At 38.0% G+C, this 27,754-nt stretch overlaps 1 protein-coding gene across 1 annotated transcript; it reads left to right on the top strand.

Annotated features, from left to right (window-relative positions):
- The first annotated feature begins 204 nt into the window (after nucleotides 1–204).
- slc47a1 (solute carrier family 47 member 1) lies at nucleotides 205–27,707 on the top strand. Its single transcript, XM_017704402.2, has 17 exons — nucleotides 205–375; nucleotides 8,113–8,214; nucleotides 9,347–9,415; nucleotides 10,922–11,070; nucleotides 13,078–13,120; nucleotides 14,210–14,254; nucleotides 14,346–14,443; nucleotides 15,166–15,263; nucleotides 16,526–16,639; nucleotides 17,405–17,472; nucleotides 22,968–23,076; nucleotides 23,992–24,067; nucleotides 24,231–24,300; nucleotides 24,516–24,648; nucleotides 25,398–25,492; nucleotides 25,621–25,755; nucleotides 26,665–27,707. The coding sequence occupies exons 1-17, from the start codon at nucleotides 205–207 to the stop codon at nucleotides 26,986–26,988; spliced, it is 1,899 nt and encodes a 632-aa protein (XP_017559891.1). The 3' UTR covers nucleotides 26,989–27,707.
- The last annotated feature ends 47 nt before the right edge of the window (nucleotides 27,708–27,754 follow it).

Below are 27,754 nucleotides of genomic sequence, written 5' to 3'. Positions count from 1 at the left end.
CTCTCTCTCTCTCTCTTTCTCTCTCTCTTTCTCTCCTTTGCACTTGTTGTTTTTGTAACTTGGCCTGCATGGATTGACAGTAAGGTTTCTGGACTCACTGCAGGACAGGCTCTCTCTCGTTCTCGTGTTCTTTCTCTCTCTCTCTCTCTCTCTCCCTCTCCCTCTCTCTGTGCCTCCCCTCTCTCCCCCTCTTTCCACGGTTGAATGGACAAAGCTGGGATCCAGGAGGCTGCGAGCCCCCTGACGGGCAGCGGGCAGGTCGCCGAGGCAACAGCACCCAGTTCTAGAGTGTTCCGCTGTGCCTTTGTCCAACGCTGGGTGCCCCTGGCCTACAGAGAGGAGCTCTATCAGGTTCTGCGCCTAACTGGGCCTCTGGTGAGTCACCTATTCTCACACATACCTCGCAGAGCTGGAGGTTTAATTTTTTTAAAAGCCAAATGTTAATAGAAATTGTGAGTTTCCAGTCACAATATTTTGATAGTTTTGTAGGCATTTTTAGAACTTCTGTTTTTCTTTTTACACCTCTCAGTGATATTAGGTTTGGGATCTATTCTTGGTGATGTGTCAACATGATCTTTACAAATGAAAACTATTGATATATTTCTTATTTTTGAAAGAGAAGATGGCTGTAAAATTTACAATGAACGTCTGCACACACGTGTAAGGCACATTCATAAAGATTACGGTGGTACATTAGCTACTGTGAGAATGCACTGTTCTGCATTATCTAATTATAGCACGATTATTTTATTGTGATTTTATGATCACAGTTTATCATGGTAGTAGTTTTCATTAATATGTACAGTACTGTGAAGACACTGCAAAAAAAAGACCAATTATTTATTTAATTTCCAGGCAAACTGGCAATTAAGAACAAGTTCTTCATTTTTCAGGACATATTCACTTGCATAAGGACAAAGTCAAGGGAAAATAAATGAAAAAGCAGGAGTTTCAAAACCTAAGGATGTAGACAAATGGGGCTCCTAACGCTGTGCTAGACCTGGTAGACCACCAAACTGTCTCTATGAGAGAAACAGCTTTCATCTTTGAGTCACCATCAAGCTCTGGTCTGGCCTCAGATCTGAAAAAAATCAAGAGGTTTGTGTCCATCCTTCCACTCTGAGAAGACAACCTAACATTGTGAGTCTGGAAGGATGTGTAGCTGTTCAACAAGGTGCTGAACAGCTACACAAAAAGAAGAAATATTGCAATTAAACCAAGAAGGTGCTGGTGTTCTAAGAGCAATGGACTGACCACCCCAGAGTCCAGACCTAAACATCACTAAATGTGTTTGGGATTATTTGGATTGTAATAAGATGAAAATGCAACCAACTTCTAAGACTGAACTCTGTAAAAATACCCCTGCAAATTTCTTTGAACAACTGAGTGTAAATCTTTGAAAAGATAGGCACACTAAATATTAAAAAGTATTGATATTACATTTAGTCATTGAGGCTTCTGTGAAATATTAAGTTTCTGCTTGTAATTAATGGCCATTTTGACTGGAAATGAAAGTTTTGCCTGTTGTGCCGACAAGAGAACATGCCTAAATATATCAGTGTGGTGCTACAAATGTAAACTTCCATACATATTTAAAATGCATTTCCAAACATTATGATGTCCAGAAAGGACACCTAAAGTGACTGAAATACATTCAGTTTTGCAAGGATACAATTGATTAATTAAAGTTAAATTTTTGAAGATATAATTAACGGATCCAGTTAAAAATGATTTACAGACAGACTGATGTTACCTTCTAATAACAGCCAGTTTCACTTCTACCTCACTTTTATGATACTTGCACCTCTGAGGTGTAAAACTATTTTGCTCTTACAAATGATATAAATTCATGCACAGAAGGTCAGATTACAAAAATTATAGCACCCACAGTTGAAAATGAACTGAAGTATACAGATTGTTTTCAGGTTGTCACAACAGAAACAGCTCTGAGACTTTTTAAATATGTGTGTTTGCTACTTTTGCATGCTGGAAGAGCTTGATGTTCCCTCATTCTTGATGTAATAATTTTCACAATTTCCCACATATAGCTGATCTGCCAAGATGGGTTTGATGTTTGAAGTTTGCTTCTTTATTTTAACACTATTGGACAGTAGAACTGTGAGGCTACTGTATCTAACAAGTAAAGAAAGCTTATAGCCTTATATCCCAAACTGCACTTGCCTGAAAGTGTATGAAGTTGTTAATTAATCTCAAGTAGACTTGCCAGTGGTTTTTGAACCTTTGACTATTATGTAAGAAGATGGACAATAGTACATTGCTTAAGTAGAAATGTATCAGCTATCTTGAAACTTGAATTTCAGCTATATTTTTGTCCATCTGAAAAAGCAAACTATAGCCACTAAGCTTGTCTTGGCTGATCAACAGCATTTGGGGTGAGGGGAAAATTGTGCCTTTTTTGCCAAGCTGTCACAAATAGCTTTCCCATTATCTGTACACTGCATTACCTAAGCGTTTGTCTCATCTCTTATAATGTAGACAAAAAAAAAGACAAAGTTCAGGCAGCAATCAAATATTTGCTGCATAATTATTGAATTTGGCCTTCCTGAACTTTCTAATAACAAACCCATAGACATATACACACAAAGATACTGTATTGGGTTCAGCCAAGTATGTCAGTGGCATTGTCATTTCAGGGTGGTCAATAGAACTGCTGGACTGCATTCGGTTACAGAGTGGCAATTTTAAAAAAGGGCCCATGCAAAATTATACTATTTAACGAATGTAGCACTCAGGAAGTGTAATATGAGTGAGAACTGTTTGTGCAATGTTTATGTCTATGACCATGTGGTTGGTGAATCACTAGTTGGCGTAAATATTTTTCTTCTGGTTTAGTATTAAGTTTATTTAATTTACTAACCTATATAAGATATCTTTACTTGATGTGAAGTAGTTATACTATTTTATTTGCACTGATTGTTAGTGTAAGTGTGCATTGTAAGTCCAAGAAACCATAATCTGTATGGTGTGTTCACATTAGATGAGTGCCTTCTTGCTCTGTTTTGGAGGTTGTATAGCATTTTTAAGTACAGGAACTTTAGAAGTGATTCACACATTTATGGATTTGCTTATGTGTGTGAGACTACTGTGTTTTTACTGGAACTTGCAGTAAATTCCCAGACTGAATACTTTTTCCGCTGCTCTGGACAGCTAACTAGCTCATCCATAGTTATGAAACAGACATAAAAGCAGCCGAGAGCAATCCGTGCAACCTGCATACCTGTGTATTATTTATATTTGCTCTTAGCACTCCATATGTACGCAGGTGCTCTACCATGTGTATCTGCTATGTGTTTTTATGACAGCTAGTAAAACAATGATCATATTTTTGAAATCGAGATCATAAACATATTGCTTGTCATTTGATCTGCTGTCTCCCTGCTCAAGAGAGATCCCATCACTGTCTGTAAGCATCAGATGAATATAAATATAAATACTATTTCATTTAGACACTATGGCTGTAAATTTGGATGGGTCTTGTATTACCGTTACAAATATAGCACTATATAAATCAAGTATTAAAAAAACAGCATGCAGAAATTTCTGAGAATTATTATTACAACAAAGCAAATTTGGTGACAGTTGGTTGAGTAACGAGGAACTTATGGATGATTTAATCATGAACACTCATTAGTTCACGTGTGTTTGTTTACAAGTGGACCTTACAGAAAAACCTATATTCTTGCCATAGAGCATCACTGTTGAAATGTAGAGCGTCAGAGTAAAAATGTAACAAGCCTCTCTTTGCACTTATAATCTCCATCCTTCTGCAGCTGTTTGCAAGCCCATGAAACATAAGGAACCAGCATCATGGCCAACTTTAATAAGGTGTATGGCTGCTGGGCATCTTTCTTCTTGGTTTCTGATTGCACATTGAAGTTCATAAAAATCTTACAACCCCAATTCCAATGAAGTTGGGACGTTATATAAAACAAATAAAAACAGAATACGATGATTTGCAAATCCTTTTCAACCTATATTCAGTCAAATACACTACAAAGACAAGATATTTAATGTTCAAACGGATAAACTTTATTGATTTTTGCAAATGTTCACTCATTTTGATGGCAATTTGATGCCTGCAACACGTTCCACAGAAGTTGGGACAGGGGCATGTTTACCACTGTGTTACATCACCTTTCCTTTTAACAACACTCAATAAGCGTTTGGGAACTAAGGACACTAATTGTTGAAGCTTTGTAGGTGGAATTCTTTCCCATTCTTGCTTGATGTACAACTTCAGTTGCTCAACAGTCCGGGGTCTCCATTGTCGTATTTTGAGCTTCATTATGCGCCACACATTTTCAATGGGAGACAGGTCTGCACTGCAGGCAGGCCAGTCTAGTACCTGCACTCTTTTACTAGCCACACTGTTGTAACACATGCAGAATGTGGCTTGGCATTGTCTTGCTGAAATAAGCAGGGGTGTCCCTGAAAAAGACGCTGCTTGGATGGCAGCATATGTTGCTCCAAAACCTGTATGTACCTTTCAGCATTAATGGTGCCTTCACAGATGTGCAAGGTACCCCTGCCATGGGCACTAACACACCCCCATACCATCAGAGATGCCAGCTTTTGAACTTTGCGTTGATAACAATCCGGACAGTGCTTTCCCTCTTTGGCCCGGGGGACATGACGTCCATGATTTCAAAAAACAATTTGAAATGTGGACGCGTCAGACCACAGGACACTTTTCCACTTTGTGTCAGTCCATCTCAGATGAGCTCGGGCCCAGTGAAGCCGGCGGCGTTTCTGGGTGTTGTTGATATATGGCTTTCACTTTGCATGGCAGAGTTTTAACTTGCACTTGTAGTTGTGTTCACTGACAGTGGTTTTCTGAAGTGTTCCTGAGCCCATGTGGTGATATCCGTTACAGATTGATGTCAGTTTTTAATGCAGTGCCGTCTGAGGGATCGAAGGTCGCGAGCATTCAATGTTGGTTTTCTGCCTTGCCGCTTACTTGCAGAGATTTTTCCAGATTCTCTGAATCTTTTGATGATATTATGGACTGTAGATGATGAAATCCCTAAATTCCTTGCAATTGCATGTTGATAAACGTTGTTCTTAAACTGTTGGACTATTTGCTCACGCAGTTGTTCACAAAGTGGTGAACCATCCTTGCTTGTGAACGACTGAGCCTTTCAGTGATGCTCCCTTTATTAACCTGTTCACCTGTGGAATGTTCCAAACAGTTGTTTTTTGAGCATTCCTTAACTTAACAAGTCTTTCGATGCCCCTGTCCCAACTTCTTTGGAATGTGTTGCAGGCATCAAATTCAAAATGAGTGAATATTTGCAAAAAACAATAAAGTTTATCCATTTGAACATTAAATATCTTGTATTTGTAGTGTATTCAATTGAATAGGTTGAAAAGTATTTACAAATCATCGTATTCTGTTTTTATTTATGTTTTACACAACCTCCCAACTTAATCGGAATTGGGGTTGTATTTTTAACTGTTATTTTGTTTTCCCACATAGCTAAGACTGCATAGATAAATATCTAAATAAACCACAAAGGTCGTCAAACTCTGAACACCTTGTTCATTTGAGGATGTGTGTCATTGTTCTGTGTCATCACTCAGTTATGTACTATGCAACTGTAACATTTAAAGTTACCCCCAAAATTTTAATAGGGAAAAACATTGTTTTTAACCAAATGAGCTCAAATGATCAAGATTAGAAACTCTTGTAACAAGAACTAAAAGGATCTTGAAAAGCTTGACTAACCTGGGGATCGCTATTTAGTACATACCAAATCAGTTCACAGTGTGTTTCTGGGAAATTTGACTGTATGTAGACATGAAAGTGAGTGATGTATAATTATTTAATGCCACAATTGCTTAACAGAGTGTCAAACAAACTTTTTTTCAGTGAAGACTGAAGTCGACCTGTTCTACTTTCTAAAATTAGGAAGATTTTTATTTGTATTGAATATTTTATTTAAAATTTTATAATTAAACAAAAAAACGTGTAAATATAAGTCCAACTCAACAAAATAAAATCTGAAATATGAGAATTGTTAAATGATAGATGCCTTTTGTTGGACTAATGCCGAACACACTGGCTGTTTAAAACAACTTCTGTGTTTTGGCAGCATTTTCACTGGATCATTTGGGTTCTTTGTCACAACAAATTTTAAGTAATGGCCATAGAGAGCAATTTTTGATGCAGGCTTCTGGAAGTCATTGAATGATGTATTTTTCATCTCAGCCATAGACCACTTTCAGTGTGGTTGACCTCCCTGTTACATCCCTAAACAGTTTCCTCCAGATTCAGAAGCTCAGGCCTGTTCTAGGCATTGTTCCTGGTGTATGATGCTCCTTTGTTTTTGGCTATATTGTACTGCTCAGTAACTATAGGCCTGGTTTGTTTTGAGTGCACTTTGGTCTTTTTGGGTTATTCTGTTTATTTGTTGTCTGACAAACTGACAAAGCAGTAATATTTTCTTACTGCCAGAATTAGTGGTAACAAACGGAACCACCATTGACTCATTAAACCAATATATTCAGTCATCATTGGCTAGGTAAGCTAACATATTCAGTCATCACTTGCCTGTTAAGCTAGTACTCTGAATTATCATCCATCCATCCATCCATTTTCTAAGCCGCTTCTCCGTCAGGGTCGCGGGGGGATGCTGGAGCCTATCCCAGCAGTCTTCGGGCGGAAGGCAGGATACACCCTGGACAGGTCGCCAGTCCATTGCAGGGCAGACAGACAGACAGACAGACACAGACAGTCACTCACACACTCACACCTAGGGGCAATTCAGCACGTCCAATTGGCCTGACTGCATGTCTTTGGACTGTGGGAGGAAACCGGAGAACCCGGAGGAAACCCACGCAGACACAGGGAGAACATGCAAACTCCACACAGAAAGAACCCTGGTCACCCGGCCGGGGAATCGAACCCAGGGCCCTCCTTGCTGTGAGGCGACAGCGCTACCCACCACGCCACCGTGCCGCCCTCTGAATTATCATTGGTTGCTAAATTAATATTGGACTTAAATGACCTAAATTAAGGCTTGAAAGTGTGAAAGTATGTAAGCTATATTAGCCTAATAGGGCAATGACAGTATAATATATTAGTTAACAAGCCAGTGATGATTCAGTACATTAGCTCATCAAGCCAGTGATTATATAGCACATTAACTACACTCTCATCTGTTTAGAAAGTGTGCGTCTGTCCTGTTGGTGCGCTGGTTTGTGACCGTCCATGCTGATGCAGCTTGTCTGTGTTTTTCGAGCAGCTCTTTGCAGTATAATTGTCACACAGTTCTCCTCGATACATTCATTTTGCTGTTTTTCTGGTGAAAACACTGGCAGTAGAGAAATTGAGTATTTAACCTTTTCAGAACTGTCTGTTGGTACTAAGTCACATATCCAAGCGCTCATTGTCAGTCCTCTTTATCACAGTCCACATCTATCATCTGCTGATTTCACAAGAAACTCCATTACCATGCTTGTACTAGTTTTTTTGTTACTCAACTAAGATAACAGACAGGGAAATTGTTGTATTATTCCATGGCTGGTTTACCATATGTTGACAGAGTAGTTTAAAGACAGTAGTTAAGGGCTCCCGAGTGGCACAACGGTCTAAGCGTTGGCCCTCCTATCATCAGGTTGATCCCTGGTGATGCTACAGCCCTCCGTAGCCAGGAGTCCAAGAGAGCACAATTGGCCTCGCTGTCTCTGGCTGGGCAGGATGGCCCCCCTTCTCCTCCCATCACTCAGCGCGATACTAGTCTACATAACAGATCTGGCGGTTGGCGCTGTGCTGTGACGTTGCGTGAGCAGCAGTTCGAAAAGAAGTGGTGGTTGGTTTCACAGGTCTCGGAGGAAGCCAGTGCTAGCCCCACCCTCCTAGCGTTGGTGGCATCCTGTGATTGGGGGAGTCCTAAGTAGTGGGGGGAATTGGAAACGACTAAAATTGGGGAGAAAATCAGGTAAAAAAAAAAAGAAAAAAAAGACAGTAGTTAATAATCTAAATAACTCCATCCTGCCACAATTACCCTCCTCTCCTCTCACTGGACATGCCCACACTGCTTTACCACTGAACTGTGATGTGCTGATGTTTCTGTGTTTGTTCTTTTGCAGCTTTTTTCCCGGATCTTAAGCTTTCTTCAGCCGTTTGTCAACACCATATTTGTTGGTCACCTGGGGAATGCTGAGTTGGCTGGATATGCCCTCACCTCTGCAGTAACGTACACTAATTCATATTACGACTCCAGTTGTGTTTGCTCTGGGCTAGTTCTGTAGCCGTATCCATAGTATATCATTCTTTTTTAATGTTTTTCAGTGAGCTTTTTTACTGTATCTTGACTCTGCACATCCAGGGTGCTGATACATCCATTTCTTGTCATCAAAGATAACATTTTATTGCCTCTGACAGCACAACCTTAAAGGCACTCCTTAGTACACCTTTAAAAGTGACCTTAACATGGATGGTCCTTTAAAACTGTCACTAAAAACGCTCAGCTGAAAAGTTCAGGTGCTAGTGGAGCAATGTACTGTTTATGGCTCTGGTCATAGGGAGGAAGAATTGACCATTTGCAGAATGCTCCATGTCCCTTAGCTACTGTTGCTATGTCAGTCAAACTTTCAGCTAGACCACTTGAAAGCATAAGGAGCTGAACTGACTAAAAGCTTCAGTAACATGAAGTCAAATAAACTGTCTTTACTGGTTGTTCACTGGATATGGATTTATTTAAAGATCTGCCATGATATAAATGCTGGCTGATTTAAGGAAGCATGTTTACTTTGATCAAACCAGGAATTTCTTTTAGGCCATAAAGCAGTAGGTTTTGTAATATATCTAATAAGGAGAAGGTTTGAGGTAAGAAGGCTGCCCGTTCAGATGAGTCACGTCAGATTTTATTCATTTCAGATGTGGAACTTCTGTTTTTTTCAAAGGAATCCATTTTACTTCTTTGAAGTCTATCTTTACATGGTTCTAGGACTAGTATAGGACATTCACATGATGTGGAGGTTCTTTAAACTTTATAAAGCTTCCTCAGGCTCATATATCCCATATAATGGTTCTTTATAAAGCCATCCACCATCCAGGAAACCAAAAGTGGTTCATCTATGGATTCACTTCAAAAACCCCTTTTAAAACTTTAAAGCTTAACAGGTGTGGTGTCCATTTCTTCCACACCAAAGCAGTCCAGCTTCTGTATTTCTAAACAAGTAGACTACTTGAGGAACTCACTTTAGAAAATCTTTATTCAAGCCCTCAGTACACAACTGATGAAAATTCAATACATGCATTCCAAGAAAAGAAAGAGTGTGATGAAAGAATTGAGTGATTTCATATCTTTCTTCCTCTCAGACCATCAATGTGACCACAGCTGCCACAGGATGTGGTCTGGCCCTGGCATGCGACACTCTGGTATCTCAGGTGAGCTCACCTAATGAAGTCCAATATTAGTTTGCTAAGATCAATTAGCTTATGAACATAGTTTAAATACTGATGTTCTGATCTTTCCACAAACTACTGGATTGCAAAATATGCTTTGAAGGGAGATTTGTGTAAATACTTTAACTTCAAGGGAATAAAATTTCCAATAATACTGTCTGATATAATTTTATATAAAGTTACTAATTATCAGTATTTAATCAGCATAATTTTAGCCCAAACCGAAGTTAACTGTCTATATTGGTTAATATTCTATACAACCAGCTGATATAAAGCCAATTAATGTATCAACAGTTCTAACAAACTGCAGTCTCACACTAATACAAACATTAAGAAAACAGTAAGTAATCAGATCTTCGATATTTACAAGGACTATGTTATGATTTATTTGAACCCAAGGCCTTAATTGAGATGGTAATAAGCTAAATATATCCAAAATCATTATTTATTGGGTACTATTGGGAGGAGGCTGTGCCAAGCCCTAACCCCCAACTTTCAACTTGTGAAATACAACTTAGATTTTTTTTTAAAATAATGAACATTTAGATTTATCATCATTTCTAATATGTACATTTTTAAACATATTTAATAAAAAATGTTTTCATGTCATTACCAAAACACAAAGAGTTTTAATCCTTAGATGGAGCCTTATTTATGCCATTTTAGAGCAGGTAGTGAGACTGCATTCCTGTCCCTCATGGCCACACGTTGAGCAGTTAGATCCCGTTGTTTTGAAGTAAATGTGCCCCACAGTCTGAAAGTCATTGTGTAATTTTAAGTATTTCCACTACAGAAATGCAGAAATTAGTAAACGTTTTTGTTTTTATAGAAATATTATAATTTTTTTGTGTACAGCTGTTTAAAGTTGTGTTTGCTACTCACCTACTGGCCAGCATTTCTGAGCTCTGCTCAAAATCAACAGGACTAGTTTCACTAGTGTTATGGATGTTTGGTTAGTGACAAAATGGAATATTCAATCATTTAATTTGATAAAATAAATGTAGTTAAGGGTCATTTAAAGTAAAGGAATTTCAGTCGAAAGTCTCAGTCAGAAACGTGTTTTGAACTCTGACTATGAACCAGTTCAGTAGAATGATCCATATTGGTCAAGCCCTTATTTTGTGTGCAGAATTTACACAACAAATCAATTTTAATTTCCTTTTAATGCTACATTTGGATACATAGTTGACATGTTTTGCGTTATTAACCATGATGGTGTTTTGTGACTATTTATCAGCATGTTATCTCTTACATTTCAACCAACACTGATAAGTCGTCAATACCAGTTGATATTATCAGACAACAGACATATAAGTCAGGCCTTTGCTTTGTGTCCAGTGTTTACATAACAAAGCAACTGAAATCAACACTGTCCCAGAAGGAAGTTGTAGGAAGGCTCTGTGCATCTTGTATGTTATCATGGACACAGATTTCATACATCATACATTATAATACAGATATCTGCACTGTTTGTGTTTGTGTTGGTAGACGTTTGGGAGTAAAAACCTGAAGCGTGTGGGGGAGATTCTACAGAGGAGTATTCTTATCCTGCTGCTCTTCTGTCTGCCATGCTGGGCCATCCTCATCAACTCAGAGTCCATTCTGCTGGCCATGCAGCAAGAGGCCGAGGTGGCCAGGTGAGGATAATCAGGAATATGTGAGATGGCTGTTTTAAAAGGACTAAAACAGGCAATTATGATGATAAAAATAATGATAATAATCTTAGATTAAGATTATTTAAAAGAATACTTCACCATTTCTCCCTTGATTCATTACACGCTTCAAAATAAAGGTGCCAAAAAAGGTTCTTTAGTGTGATGTCACAGAAGAACACATTTGGTTCCTTCAGGAACCTTTCAGTGAGCACAATAATGAGAACATAATGTAATATGAAGTAGTAGATTTTCTCATACACTCAAGCCTTGAACAATTTAGGAACCGTCATTGTTGAGTGAAATATACAATAGTGTGGAAAAGTATTTGCCCTTTCCTGATTTGCTTCATTACTGCAATATTTGTCACGGTGAATGCTTGTAGGTCTTTAAACAATTTTTAAAAATTAATATTTTACGTGGTTTCATTTATTCAGGGAACAAAGATATCTGACATGGGGCTCAGCAGTGTGAAAAAGTAATTGCCCCCTTACAATTAAAGATTTGTTTTGTGATTTTTAGCCACAACAACTGCAACATACTATAGTTTGATACTAGCCTTTCACGTTTTTGTGGAGAGCTGCAGAACATGTTGGTGGACATGTTGGTAGATTTTTGAATATTAACTGCCTATTTAAGATCCTGCCACAGTGTCTCTATTGATCTCTAAAGTCAGGACTTCGAGAAGGTCACTCCAAAGCAATAGAAACATTCATTTCTTTTTCAGCCATTCAGATGTGGATTTGTTTTTACGTTTTGCATAATTTTCTTGCTGCACAACCTGATTATGTTTCAGCTTCAGCTGATGAGCAGATGAACAGACCGTCTCCTTAAGAATGATCTGATACAGAACCAAAGTTGTGGTTTCTTCCACAAAAGCAAGGTGTCCAGTGTCAAGGCAGCAAAACACCCCCAGACCAGCCCATTATCACCACCATGTTTTTTGTGTTTTGTGTTTGAAACGTTTTCTTTGTCTAGTATTACATTTCTACATTCTAAAGCATTTGCTGTTACATATATGCACAAATAGAGAAAGTCAGGAAGGGGAAAATGCATTTTTTATGGAGCTGTATCTACTAGGCCTGTGACTGGTCAATAAATAGATGTAACTATGTAAGTAAGGAGCTACAGTATATATTGTGAGTCTTGAGATGTCACTGTAATTGAACTGTATTAGGTTAAGCTGTGACCTACATTTTGGCCCATTTAAATCCCATTACGGGACAAATGAGTCAGCATTTTAAATCTTTTGAGGAAAAGCCCAGTACTAACATTTCTCCCTGCCAAACTCATACATTTGGACATAAGAACATGGGTGAAATTTTTAAAAGTTGAGGATTTTACATGCCTTCATAAGCCAAAACCAAAGTTTACTGTAAAGGTCACATAGAGGTCTATTATTTGTGTAATCATCTTACTGTGTGTGTGTGTGTGTGTGTGTGTGTGTGTGTGTGTGTGTGTGTGTGTGTGTGTGTGTGTGTATGTTGGGAGCTGGCTCAGTGCTTTGTGGTCTCCAAACACACAGTGAACTAATTAATACCACATTTTAATCATGCTCATTTTAATCTTGCTCAAATTCACATTTCCAGCCCATGTTCTATTTAAAGCTTTATGCAAAGCAAAAATAGCTCTGAATAAGATCAGCACAGTACTGAACTGCTGAAGGAATTTGAGTTTTAAAAGAGGAACAGAAAATAATGATCGAGTTTTCTGTGTAATGTAAGTCTGACACAGTGAATGCAGACACCTCAAACTAGAATGGACTCTTGACCAACTGAGAGGTAAGGAACTGAAGCTTGCTCTGTTGTGATGTATAAGAGTGAATCAGTCCTAGGAGGCTTCATTACTGAAGGTGTGAGTAGACAGATATGAGCTTAAACTAATCTGTGTTTTGCTCTGCGGGACATTACTGATATGACACTGATTGATGTGTGATTATGAGACATTATTGTAGTTGAGCTTGATATAATGTGTCACTGTTCTTCCCCTTAGAATCGCACAGCTGTATGTCCTCGCCTTCCTGCCAGCTGTCCCTGTAAGTGGCTGCATTTATGGTGGTGATGATCCATCTGAGCTTCATCTGTGTGTTTCTGTGTGTTTTAGTAGATGCATTTAACAATAGATTATACTGTAAGAATATGTAATAAAAAAGCAATCATATCAATACAGAAATAAATATGATTATGAAATATTATAGATAATAAAATAATACCGTTTCAACACACAAAAATGTTAAAATTTGTGACAGATATGTGACAATTGTCATAACTTACAGGATTTTGAACATGTAAATATTGATTTGGAAGACAGTGCACTACATATAGAAGCAATCATTTTTCAGCCTAGCTTTATTAGGCTGTAAAAGGCAGCATAAAATGTTAAAATTAATATATTTCTTAACAGTACATGTGTGCAGAAGTCTTAGGCAGCTGTGAAAATTCCTTAAAATGATTTATTCTTATCCAGTAAAAACACTATATAACATACACACACACAAATAAACATAAATACCATAAAAAGTTACTACAATGTTTAAATATTAATATCTTTTTTTAGAATAAGACCGTTTAAAAGAGAATGAAGTTCAGGTCCTAACCTGCTGCACTTGAATTGGTTCAATCAATTCAGTAACAACTGATTTAATGACGGATTAATTCGCTGAAGCAGGTTTTGGATGTAAATACTGGAGTTCCTTGAGGAAAGCTTTGAAAATGGTTTAACTGTAACCACAATGTAGAGTTTATTTATTTATTTGTATTTATTTTAATAAATGTGTAGATGTAAATTGTTTTACACATTTTAAACAATGAAGATTTTAAAAGTGTATTTATTTATTTATTTATTTATTTATTTCAGCTGCTTTGACACTTTAAGCTACTCTGGACATATTAATTAAAAACACTTGTGTATAAAGCAATATTTTTCTTAAATGGTACAGTATATTTGTATATTTGCATGGGCTGAGATTTACTATAACTATAACACCAGTAAGAGTCCTTGGGCAAGACAAGTGACACTACACTCACCCACTTCTGTAACATAATTCAACTGTGTCATAAATGTAAAGCCAATGAATCCAAATGTCATAAATGTAAATGTAACTTTCCTCCCTTCTTGTCCTCAGGCCATGTTTCTGCACCAGCTGCAGGTGGCTTATCTTCAGAATCAGGTAAAGCGCTTTGATTTTTAAGATTTATGCCCTAAAAGACAGCATGAGTGTTCTGACTGCAAAGTAACACGCTGGTGTTTTCATGCTTCAGGGTATTATTCTGCCTCAGATGTACACTGCAGCTGTAGCCAATGTGCTGAACGTAGCGGTCAACTACATCCTCATCTTCCGGATGGGACTGGGAGTGAAGTAGGTGTGCTTACACGTTCTGCCTTCAACTGCATTTTGAACATTATTTTATTAATGATTAATAATTATTAATGAATATGTCGCAGTTGATTATTTGGCTTTCATCATGGCAACACTTTTTATACTCCTTTAAAGGAACATTGTAGCATTTCACAAGCTAGTCTCTATCTGCACTGTCTGCAGCTCTGTGTATCTGTGATCAGTTACCAAGGACTAGAATATTTCTGTACTCAGAAAAGAACAGAAAATGTGTTTATCATAGAGGCCAGTGGGCAGATGGTGAAGCAGCTTCCCACTGACTTTTATCATAGGAGTGTTTTGAGTCAATGCGTTTGTGCTTCTTTACTGAGAACAGGAGAATGGGTTAAAATAATTGTTTAACTGTATATTACAGGTGTAGCAGACACTACAGTAGGTTAAGAGAAATTATGGGATTTTTTACGGAAACAATTTTGAGTTTTTGCGTGACTGCTGAGTTCTAGTGTTAACAGCATTAGCCTCATAGCTCAGTTTCTAAACAAAGAAGCAAAATTTGGACTCAAATTGTCTTGGCTGATTGACTATTTCTAAATCAAGTCAAAAATTGGGTAAATCTGATTTTTCATAGCACATCCTGAAGATGTGTAAACTCCTTTTCAGAGCTACTCATCAGCTGTTTGTAGAGGGTGTTTGAAGACCACTGTGTAAATGGGTATACAGTTTCAATGTGTGTGGTTCTGCAGGGGCTCTGCTGCAGCGAACTGCATCTCTCAGATCTCCATCTGCCTCCTGCTGTTCAGCTACATACGCTGGAAAAAGCTACACGTCAGGACATGGGGTGGTGAGCAATCCACACAAAGAACAACACAACATATGTTATACAGAGGGCTGGTCTGACCCCTAGTGTCTGAAAGTGGAGAGACATAAGCATGATTCTTATTAATTCTCCCTTTTATCTAATGAGGGCCACATTCTCTTCAGAGCACAGTGCCTCACACTGAGGAAACAAATTAGTTTTTGATTGTCACGTTTATCTTGAGTGAGTGAGTGCTGGAGGGGGAAGCCCTCAGGTTCATTTAGACTGTCTAATTATTTGTGCTAATTGTGTCATTTGAATTTCGGTGAAATAGTCTGAAAGTAATGTGTTGGAGCTGATTTATTGAGGATTTGAGGAGCATTTAGCTAAATTATTCTGTAACTGTGGGCACATGTAATGTCTTTTGGACATTTTTTTCAAAACATTTTTAAAAATCTTAAAGAGCCCATATCCTTCATTTTTCTTGTATCTTTTTCCTTTGAGGTCCACTTCACACATAGCATTTGTGTTTTATGTACTAAAATGGTCATAATTAATTCTTACTTGACCTTTCATCATCCCTTACAATTGGACAGGCTGTTTTTGTTACTGTGCTTTAAAGACAGCATATGAAAATGATCTCTGGTCTGATTGGCTGCCCTGTATTTTGCCTCATTTAAAAGCACATGTGACTTCAAAGAAGCAATGAATTTAAAAACAGGCTGGCTTACAGCATGGCTTCCATATGTGGACTGTGTGGACTAATTGGTGAATCTCCTTTATTACAAACTCCTTTATTACAGAAAAGCAAACTCCTTTATCACAAACTCCTTTATTACAAAAAGCAAGGGGAATTCTTTAAAAAAATTATATAGTCACAACAAATAGACAATTATTACAAATTTGAATTAGGTCAGTAAATCAACAACAAAAAATTATTCCATTATCATATGACCTGCACCACATCATGCGGACATCATGCTGGGAGGACTGAAAGTTATTTTCTGTCTTTTCTTTCCAAATACATTTTAAAAAGGTAAATCCCCTTTTTAAGATGTAGTCAGATTATTTGGTAAAATATAATTGTGTGTTTGTGTATATATATATATATATATATATATATATATATATATATATATATATATATATATATATCACAGACATATCAGGCACATATGAAACATACTCAAGTATAGAGTGACTCAGCTAAAATAATATTAAAAGGAATGCTCATATGGATGTCTGATCTACCTCTGCAGTGTTTCATGAATGAGTGAACTGATGAATGAAAGTGTCGCCCCCTGCAGGCTGGTCCACTGCATCACTGCAGGAGTGGGACTCCTTCATGCAGCTGGCCATCCCCAGTACGCTCATGCTCTGCTTCGAGTGGTGGATCTATGAAATCGGAGGCTTCCTTGCAGGTATGCTGGCATACGTACATTGCAGTTCAAAAATTTAGTCGAGTTTGAACACTTATTATATTCAATAATATATATTGTAGATTTAAATATTACAGAGGTTTCACCAAAAGGTATTTTTACATGATTTAGTCAGCAATTCAAGAATAAACACAAGCACACTCATACTCATACTCAACTATACCTGCACTCTCAGTGCTAGACAACTTTCATATCATTTGTCTCATCATTTCTGCAGCTCCATTAATCATTCTGGACATATTTAAAATGTCTAAAATTTACAACATTTCCTTATGTCTTATTGATTATCTGGAAGCTGTGCTAGCATTTATATACACTTTATGCACTTGTCTGCAACCAACTTGGGTTTGTATTATTGTACATGAATCTTGGGTGGCCTGGCATAGTGAAGCCTCTGCCCTCCACACAGGAGTCTCCTTCCCTAACATGATTGCATTATAAGTTACTCTGGATAAGAGTGTCTTCCACATGTAAAAATCTTTCTTCATTTACTTATTAAGACTACTGTTACAGTTTGCTGGATTGTTTTAAAACATTTTGACAATATTGCCTTTGATATTACCTACTGTCACACATTACCACGCTTTAAATCTGATGCAACATGTTCAAAACAATATTTTTATGACACTGTTATATCTTTTATGTCAGTGTTGTCTCTTTTATCTTAGTGATTCAGTACTTTTGATTACTTCTCACAGCTTGTAAAAATACCATGCATTCCTGCCCCCCACCCCTTCTCATTGATAGGTATGCTGGGGGAGGAGGACCTGGCTGCCCAACATATCCTGCTGGAGCTGGGATCCATTACATACATGGTGAGGATGCAAAATGCTGCCTGTTGTTTCTTAATTTCAGCCAAAAATCTAATTTACCCAATTCTGCCTTCATCCAAAGTGTAGTCAAACAGCAAAAAGGTGTCTGAAGTTTGTTTCATTATTTTGCAGTGGTGCTAAGAGGCTCAGGTAGAAAACAAGTAATGGAAGCTTATTGCCTACTGCTTAGCACTTTTCTAAATCATCATCTACTTGCCTCATACCGTGTTAAGTAACGTCATTACTTATGTGTTTTTGTGACACTATAAAGTGGATGTACAGGTAAAAACAGTAGTAGCTCTCTGTCTATTACTATTTTTTATCAGTTATACAGCGTGAGAATCCAAGTCTAATTGAATTTATAGCTCGAAATGGTTTGAGTCAAATATGTGATGATTTCAGACCTGCAGTTTGTACAAAGTTAACCTAGCAGCTACATATAAACGTACAGCCCACTCCAGAATTATTGGCAGCCCTCATAAAATCAGGCAAAAACTTTTAATATAAATTTATATAAAATAAACAACACATTTCATGATTCAAATGTTTCTCCAAAGTGTTTGGAGAAATTGCTTTATTCAGTTTTCAATAGAAATATGATGAAAAAATACCCTTTGTTATCCATTAGCATGGGTAAAACCAAAGGGATTTAAATTCAAATGAAACAGAAAGTTGTGGACCTGAACAGATTAGGAACTGGCTATAAAAATTGTAGCAGTCAGTTAAAATTACCATTAAGCACAATCAGGGTGATAATGAAATTTAAAAAGCAGAACAAAAAAGAAGAACATTTGCCAGTACAACGATAGTAAGAGAGCACATAGGAACCCAAAGATCACAGTTTCAGCACAGTGTAGTTGAATCTTGGGGTTTTCAAATTTCATAATCCAATCTCAGACGCCTGGTATGACTAGAAGCTGTTTATAAGAGTTTCACGAAAGAGCAAGCCACAAAATGCAGCTCCTGAAGTGTGCAAAATGTCATTGGAACTAAAAAAGAACTCACATGATGTGGTCAGATTAGACAAAATGGAACTTTTTCATCATAAACACGGTCATCACATTTGGTGGAGAAACGCAATGGCATACAATGAAAAACAAATGATTCCTACTGTCAAATATGGTGGGGGTCACTGATGCTCTGGAGCTGTTTCGCTGCTACTGGTCCAGGGCTCTTGTGAAATTCAGTGGCAAATGAGTTCCACAGATTTAAACCCAATTGTAAACCCATGGTGTTTTCTGAAGAGGGCAGTCTACTAGCAAAGACCAAACAATATCAAGGAGGTGGAAATGTTCTGCATGGAGGAGTGGTCCAAGATCCCTCAACAAGTGTTCACCAACTTTGTTAAACAATACAGAAAGTATTACAGAAATTCTTGTCAGGGGAGAATTCAAAATTACTCTGACACCATGTACAAGGGGGAGGACACCCTTGTAGACACAGGGAGAACATGCAAGCAAGCAAAGTTATTTTTGTAGTGCTTTTTACAACAGGTGTTGTCATAATGCAGCTTTACAGAACAATCAGTATTACAGAAAGAAAAGAAAAAGATCCAGGTCCGAGTCCCCATGAGCAAGCCAGTGGCAACAGTGGTAAGGAAAAACTCCCTAAAAGAGGAAGAAACCTTGAGAGGAACCAAGACTCATAAGGGGAACCCATCCTCCTTTGCTCGACACTGGATAGCAAACATTGTTACTATGAAGTTTATAGAACAAAGTGGGGGGAAAAGCAGTGGTTAATCTGATGAGTTTATGATTATTCAGCAGCAGCAACAGTGGTCGTCAAGCCGAAGGCTGGTGAGCAGTGGCACCTGATCAAGGCAGAAGGGGCAACAGCATCAGACGCACAGGGTGGGAAGCTGTTCAACTCGGCAAAGAAAGGAGAAAAAAACACACACACAGTCAGTTCTGTAAAGAGTGACTGATCACAGATTACAGTATAACAGAGCAGCAGAGACTCTGGAAGGTCTAGATATGACAGGGAAGACTAATCACCAAAGACTTGACTGTACAAGTAAGTTTTTAGCCTAGACTTAAAGACTGAGGCTGTGCCTGAGTCCCGAACATTAACAGGAAGATAATTCTAGAGCTGGGGGGCTTTGTATGAGAAGGCTCTCCCCCCTGATGTAACTTTATTAATTCTAGGTACCAGTAGTAAGCCAGCACCTTGCGATCTAAGTAGGCGTGATGGTTCATAGTAGGGGAGAAGTTCACTCAGGTACTGAGGGGCGAGTCCGTTTAGAGCTTTATAGGTCAGTAGTAGAATTTTATAATCAATGCGAAATTTAACTGGTATCTAGTGTAGGGTTGATAAAACTGGGATAATGCGGTCAAATTTTCTGCTTCTTGTGAAGACTCTGGCTGCGGCGTTCTGAACTAGCTGAAGCTTTTTGAGGCTTTTGCTGGGACATCCAGACAGCAGGGCGTCACAGTAATCTAGCCTTGAAGTAATGAATGCATGAACTAACTTCTCTGCGTCCTGTAGAGATAATGCATTTCTTAATTTAGCAATATTGTGGAGATGCAGGAAGACTGTTCTAGTAATATTAGTTGTATATGCATCGAAGGACAGATCAGGGTCTATCGTGACACCAAGGTTCTTAACAGATGAGCTTGATGCGACTGAGAAATTGTTAAGTTTAAATGTTAAGTTAGACAGTTTGCTTCTAGCTGTTTTTGGACCAAGAAGGAGGACCTCTGTTTTATCCGGGTTAATTAAGAGAAGGTTACTCGACATCCAATCTTGTATGTCTTTTACACGGTGCTCAATCTTGCTAAAAATTTGCTGGAAATTTATGCTGTGTTTACTGATAATGGTGCTCAGTGGTAACATATATATTGTGAATAATATAGGTCCTAAAACAGAGCCTTGTGGAATGCCATACTTTACTTTTGCAAGGACAAATGATTCACCCTCTATATGCAAACTCCACACCGAAAGGACAAACACAAAACAATAAAATATAACTATGCAGCTAATCTTTTTGTGTAAGCATGAAATATCATTCATTACATGTGTGGTTTATTTAATATATTATTTTTTTTAAGATAATTTTCTTGTAGGATGCCAATAATTCTGGAGCTGGCTGTATATTACTTGTCAGTAACGTTGTTCCATGTCTTTGCTGCCCAAACCATTGTTTTAATACTCATTGACAGACATATGTTGACAGCACCGCTGATCTGTCTGTCATTGAGTGCAGGCCTGTCAGCCATTAGCCAGCAGAGGCTCTGACTTTGCAGTTGTTGTAGAACAGAGGTCATGAGGCGATGAGATAGGAAGGGAGCTGTGATGGGAATGGGAGGGGAAGTGCAGTGCTACTGTAATGTAAAACAAAACTGGTACTCAGGAGCGAGCCCATGTAGGGCTTTATAAGTCAATAAAAGAATTTTATAATCAATATGGAATTTAATAGGCAGCCAATGAAGTGATGATAGCACTGGACTAATATGATCATATTTTCTAGTTTTAGTGAGTACCCTGGCTGCGGCGTTTTGGACTCTGGACAGTAATGCGTTACAGTAGTCTAGCCTAGAAGTAATAAAAGTGTGTACTAGTGTTTCTGCATCACGCAGGGACAGGGCATTTCTTATCTTGGCAATATTGCGAAGATGTAGAAAAGCTGTCCTAGTGAAGCTGCCTATGTGTTGATCAAATGATAAATCTGAATCAAATATGATGCCAAGATTTTTTGCTGCTGAGCCAGGTGTAACCTCTGTTTTGTTACTGTTTAGTAGGAGGAAGTTCCATAACATCCAGCATTTCACGTCTTTTACACAGTCCTCCATTTTCTTTAACCTGTATTGGTCATCAGGCTTGGCTGATATGTACAGTTGAGTATCGTCTGCATAACAATGAAAGTTAATGCCATGGTTACTTATAACTGTGCCTAACGGTAACATGTATAGTGTAAATAATAATGGTCCTAAAATAGAGCCTTGTGGAATTCCAAATCTCACTTTTGAATAATTGGAAGATAAATTGTTTACATTGACGAACTGATAATGTTCTGATAGGTAAGATCTGAACCATGACAGGGCTGTCCCTGTGTTTCCAACCATGTTTTCTAACCTTTCTAGGAGAATAGTGTGGTCTATTGTATCGAAAGCCACGCTAAGGTCAAGTAGCACTAAGAGAGATATGTAGCCTTGATCAGAGGCAAGAAGATCATTAGTTATCTTAACTAGAGCTGTCTCAGTGCTCAGATTTTTTCTACAACTGTGTTTTGTTTTATATCAGCCAAGTCAAATGACAGCCAAGTTGGATTAAATACTGTGGGTTGAATTTGTTGTCTAATATTTTCAATTTTATTATTAAAGAAGTCCATAAAAACTTCACTGGTGAGAGTTGCCAGAATTTGTGGTTCAGTACCTGCCTGATTTTTAAAAATTTTTTTATATATATTCTGGAAATCACACTAAACAGAACTCTAGGATTATATTTATTATACTCAATCAACGAGGCCAGATTTGCTGAGCGAGCTTTAGTGAGAGCATTTCTATACTCTGTAAGGTTGTCCTTCCAGGCAGAGTGGAACACTTCCAGCTTGGTTTGTCACCATTTCCGCTCTAGTTTTCGAACTGTTTGTTTTAAGGTCCGGGTTTTATCGTTGTACCACGGGGTGAGCCTTTTCTGCCTTATTCTTTTTTATTTTAAGAGGCGCCACATTTTCTAAAGTAGATCGGAAGGTATTTTCTAAATAATCGGTTCCGATTATTTAGCTATAAATCTAGCTCCATTGGGTCTGATGGAGTGAAAACTGGGATTGATAGCTCTAGGAGATTTTCTATAAATTGTAGGGCGGTAAAAGGTTTTATTGAGCGCTTTGTAGAATAACGAGAGAACATACATATATTATGGTTAAGTCGCAGCTCATACGAAATTAGGTAATGGTCGGAGATTGCTGAGGTTTGCGGTAGGATATTAAGCTTGTCTATGTTAAGACCTAGTGTCAAAACTAAATCTAAAGTGTGACTACATTAGTGTGTAGGCCCTGTTACATTTTGGGTAATACCAACAGAGTCTAGAATTGAAGTAAATGCCTTTTTAGTGGGTCGTCTACCTTCTCAAAGTGAATATTAAAATCTCCTACAATTATTACTTTATCATTGCACACAGCCAGGTTTGCAGCGAAATCACTAAATTCTTTTAAAAATTCAGAGTAGGGCCCTGGTGGCCTGTAAATGTTAAATAATGAAAATGTGTTCTTTTTTGTGACTGGATTTGTAACATGAATGAAAAGGACCTCAAAGGAAGTGAAACTGTCACATTGTTTCTGACTAATATCTAGAGTATTTTGGTAGATTACACATACACCAGTTCCTCACTTTCATAGTTACATAATGTACATATTACTTTCTTAGTAATTCAAATGAGTCATGGATAGTTACTTAATAGTAAGTCCTAAGATTAATAACTGAATAATACGAGGTTAACAAGTGAAGGAATAAGGCTTGTTTGGTGAAAATGTGTTTTCAATTGGACACTTTTCTATCTAGTTTCCACTGGGTGTTCATGCAGCAGCTTGTGTACGTGTGGGTAATGCTCTGGGGGCAGGAGACACCACCAGAGCCCTCATCACCGGCAAAGTGACTCTCATTGTCTCAGGTTGGAGAAGCACTCACACATTTCCTTTACTAACACAAGAACATCTTTTTATAACACCATGATTATTTGATTAAATTATATTAGTCCTTGAAAAACATATTGATGCATCATGAACTGTGAAATTTTGCCATGATTCAGCTCAATTCAACTCTTTTGGTACAATTCAGTATTAAAAAAATACATTGAATACAGAACTTTTACTGAGTGACCAAGTGACTGAGTTACTGACTGTGATACTGAGACTGAATGAATGACCGACTGCCTGACTGACTAATAATGACTGACTGCCTGTCTAGGTGACTGACTGCCTGATTGAGTGACTGACTGCCTGACTGAGGGACTTACTGTGATACTCCCTGACTGAGTGACTCTCTATGATGCGGACTGGCTCAAAAACTGACTGAGTGCCTGATTGACTGAGTGACTGACAGATTAAGTGACTGAGTGTGATACTGACTGACCAAGTGACTGACTGAGTGACTGACTGTGATACTGCCTGAGTAACTGACTGACTGACTGGCTGTGATACTGATTGGCTGAGTGACTGACTGAGTGCCTGACTGACTGATAGATTAAGTGACTGACTGACTATGATACTGACTGACTGACTGACTGACTGACTATGATACTGACTGACTGACTATGATACTGACTGACTGACTATGATACTGATTGACTGCCTGCCTGCTTGCCTGAATGTCTAAATGATTGCCTGACTAACTGCAATACTAAGTGACTGTTCGATGTCTGAATGATTAACTGTCTAAGTGACTGACTGAGCAAGTTTTAAAAAAAACATGATTACCTTTGAAATAATCTGAGGACTTTTGCTATTTTATTATGGTAGCTTTGTTTCAGTGAATGTGCTTTAAGTACCCATGTCATAGGGTCTCATTGCTGTTTCTTTTGTTTCAGGAGTATTAGCAGTATTACAGGGGATTGTACTTGGATCCACAAGATCAATGATGGGTTTTATCTTCACCTCTGATGAGTAAGTTATTAGTGCTCTGAATAATAAGCAGTCTTTAAAAAACATATAGCTCTGTAAAACTGTGGCAGATCATTTATGTTAAATTAAGAGATTGTACATAATGTTAAACAAAAATATGGAGTGGTGTTTCTAAAGTTGTTCTCTGCTTTTGTTTTTCCCTCAGGAACATTGTTGGGATTGTCTCGGAAAATCTGACCTTCTATGTTTTCTTACAGTTTTTTGATGCCCTCGTGGTAAGAAATCATTCCTGTGTCTTTTATAATAATGATATTCACTTTTCACTGATGTCATAATGAATGTTTTTTCTTCGTTTGATTGTGCGATAAAGATTAGCTTTGATCATTTTATGACTAAGTGTTCTGTCATGATGCCTCAACTGCACTGTTTAAGATATCTTGCTAATCTTTATGATGTAACACAGCATTATCTGTTCTTGTTATTCCTCTAGTGTGTGAGTTCAGGGATTCTTCTGGGTGCAGGGAAGCAGAAGATAGCAGCCATATCCAACCTGATCTGTTACTACTGTATCGGACTACCTTTGGGAATATCCTTGATGTTTGCGGCAGAGCTAAGGATTCTGGGTAATTCCAACTCCTTACATTTCCATCCCACTTCTTTAAATACCACTTGTGCTCTTGATTCAATTATTAACCTATTAATGTCCAAAAAAATAAGTTTAGTATAAGGAGAAACGGCACAGAATTTGTTCTTATTAGTCTAAATCATGGATGTCTAAACCTTTCTGTTAAAAGCCAGTGTGGTCTAAATATATAGTAACCCCCTCCAATTTAGTCATGTCCAACTCTGCCTGCTAGGTATCCAGCTAGGTATTCCCTGGGAGCTGGGAGTGTGAAGGCTAAAACATGCTTCCTCTGAGTCATGTGAAGCAACACCACATCTTTTCAAGCTGTCAACATGCTTTGATGAAAACACTAACTGCCAATCTTGCTATGCCAGTTGACCATATGCCTGCTAACTGAGGGAGGGCCATCCTACCCACCCACAAAGAGCGAGGCCAAATACGCTGTCTTGGACTGAACTCGCAATCTTCTGACAATAATATAGCCATTTTATCATCATTCACGTTTTCAGAAACAGCAGAAATCTTCCTTAAATTAGTAGTTAAAGTCAAGAGATGTTTATCCTTTTTGGCAAATGATGGACACACTATTGCCCAGCAAACTGCGCTTGGCTTGTCCATTTGCAACCACTCATGTGTCTTTATGAATTCATAAAGAACAAATACAGATGTGACAATAAAAGAATCTTATCTTCACATATTTATCAAAACCATGACTTTCTCTTTTTGTTTTGTTTTTTAACTCCTCAGGGCTTACACTCGGTCTTTTGGTGTGTGTTATCATCCAAGCCTTCTTCTTCATCACACTCATCTTCAAACTCAACTGGCAAAAAGTGACAGAGCAGGTATGGGTTGAGGCATGGAACTTCTGCTTCTTCTCCTTAATGAAAGTTTATAATCTTATAAAATGTGTTAAGTTTTCTGGAGTATGGAACTCAAGCCTTGTCTTAGCTTCACTATGCTTTAACTCCAGGCTCAGAAACGTGCTGGAAAGAATGCAAAAGTGGCGTGTGTAGCGCAGAAAGGGCCTGCTGGTGTACCAGTCATTGACACTGTGGTCCCTGAAGGACAGGACAACCTAGAGCAAACGCCTGATGGAGGAAGTGTGGTGAGTTTTTATCAGGAAGGCAAGATCACTGACAGTTTTTATCATGTTTATATGTGAAAACCAAACATTGACATGCACTGAATTGACAGCAATCTGAAGTTGACAGTTCAACTGCATTTTGAAATGTTAGTGACAATTATAATGAATTCTAATAATATTCAATTTTGGCCAAAATACAATTCTCAAGCTATTTCAGCTCCACAATTATTGACACTCTTAATGAAGATGGGTTTAAAAAGGCCATGAAAAATGTCCTGGTGGTTAGTAAGCTCAAGCTCAAAAATTTACTTAAAATTTCACCCAAAAAAATTCTTTTTTCATAATTTTTTTTAACAAAGCTACAGTCTGAACTGTGTCTGAATGAAATGATGTATTCCATCTATACTGATTTCCAAGTAAATTGTGCAGACCTTCATGTGTGAAAACACACATATCCACTGTTAGGGCTATAATTAAGAAGTTTAAAACAACTAGAGCTACAATGAATATTTCATAAAAGTGGACAAAAGTGTAGGTTGCACAAGCTACTAAATTCAGGGCTGATTAATTTGACGTGGTATTATTAAATATACTGTATTTTATATATATTTTATTTTTCTTACACCAAATTTACTTTGATTAAAGGTTAGCCTTTCTCATAATTTCAGATCTCAATAATTAAGATGCAGAATGTACATTTCTTTTTACTGTCAATATTTCACTGCTCTCTCCAGTCACACTTGTGTATTTTTATCTCCAATTCTGAATCTGACAAAAATTAGCAGTGGGTTTTCAATGCTGTATTGAATCATTTTTGTTAGAAACCATAATCTAATCAAATAATTGCAAGATCAGAGACTCAAATCCTTATTATTTGTTCATCTTTCTACCACAATAAGTTAGGAAATATATCTCTTCTTTCCACTTTAGGTGCAGTCGGTAAGCGATGCCTCTAAAGCGAGCGGGTATGCTCTGGTGAGCACGAAGGAACGAGAGAAAGGTGAGAGTGGAAATGCTGGAGTTGAGGATGAGGAAGGAGGAGAAGGCCAGCCCAAAAAGCTGCTCTCTGTCCCGCAGCTGGTGCTGAGGAGAGGGTTCACTCTCCTGGCTGCTGTCTTGATCCTGGCAGTTGGGATTGTGGTCCACGTGACCTGCCCCCCACCAGAGCCCTTCATCCAGGTTAAGAGCAACCTCACCATGGACTTGTGGAACTACACTACCCCTGCTAGCTTCCCCAACTCTACAGCCAGTTAACCTCTCTCCACTGGAGCTGATTTCAGAACGTTTTATGCCCGTCTTCAACATGTACAGCTACCTGTTTAGTCAAAGCTATCAGGAGGAATATGCTGTTCAGCCAGTTCTGAGCAGGTTTACCAAACCAGTGTTAAGAAACTCCTCCCTGCATTCTAACCTCATTTTTAATGAGGTTTAATGAGCTTTCTAACCCTGACTGAATGCCCCTTAAACGATGCATGACTGCATTTTACACTCCATTCTATATTGGCATTGGCTGCAGTATACATATACAAATATATATATATATAAATATATATAAAAGCTGCTCCCCAGCGGTGAAGCTATACTAGAGAGGACAAGTTTCCTTCACAATGATTTGAAAGACTGCATGCTAGTTATACTGCAAAGAGGGAGAGATACCATTATGCCTATTTTAGTTCATGTTCCTTTTTTAAAAAAAATGTTTTAGTGAATATCAGGTGCAAAAGGAAACTGTTATATGCTATCCAATTACTTTCATAAACAATATGTATGATTGTATAGTAGATATTAATGTAAATTATTAGTGAGTTGACACTTGGTGCCTGTCAGGTTGCCTTTGTGATACTACTCATAATGCGGCATAATATATGCCATTATGAATGTGCTTTATTTTTCAAGGAGGTCAAATATTCAGTGTGACAGACGGTCTCAAGTGTAGTGATCCCAAATTATCAATGAAATTCATTGAAATGAAACTCCTTCTTTTTTCCTGTTTCTAGACAGTCTGGGCCCTGAAGCCGTA

Source organism: Pygocentrus nattereri, chromosome 16 (assembly GCF_015220715.1).
Source record: "Pygocentrus nattereri isolate fPygNat1 chromosome 16, fPygNat1.pri, whole genome shotgun sequence".
Classification (NCBI taxonomy): Eukaryota; Metazoa; Chordata; class Actinopteri; order Characiformes; family Serrasalmidae; genus Pygocentrus; species Pygocentrus nattereri.
The sequence above is the reverse complement of the archived record's forward strand: the minus strand, read 5'-3'. Positions and strand labels throughout refer to the sequence as shown.

What these genes read in the sequence shown, in the direction of transcription:
- slc47a1 (XM_017704402.2), top strand. Translation starts at nt 205, where the DNA reads ATGGACAAAGCTGGGATCCAGGAGGCTGCGAGCCCCCTGACGGGCAGC. An exon ending in AGTGACTCTCATTGTCTCAG is followed by an intron (nt 23,077 to 23,991) that starts GTTGGAGAAGCA and finishes CTTTTGTTTCAG; the next exon opens with GAGTATTAGCAGTATTACAG. An exon ending in TTTATCTTCACCTCTGATGA is followed by an intron (nt 24,068 to 24,230) that starts GTAAGTTATTAG and finishes TTTTTCCCTCAG; the next exon opens with GAACATTGTTGGGATTGTCT.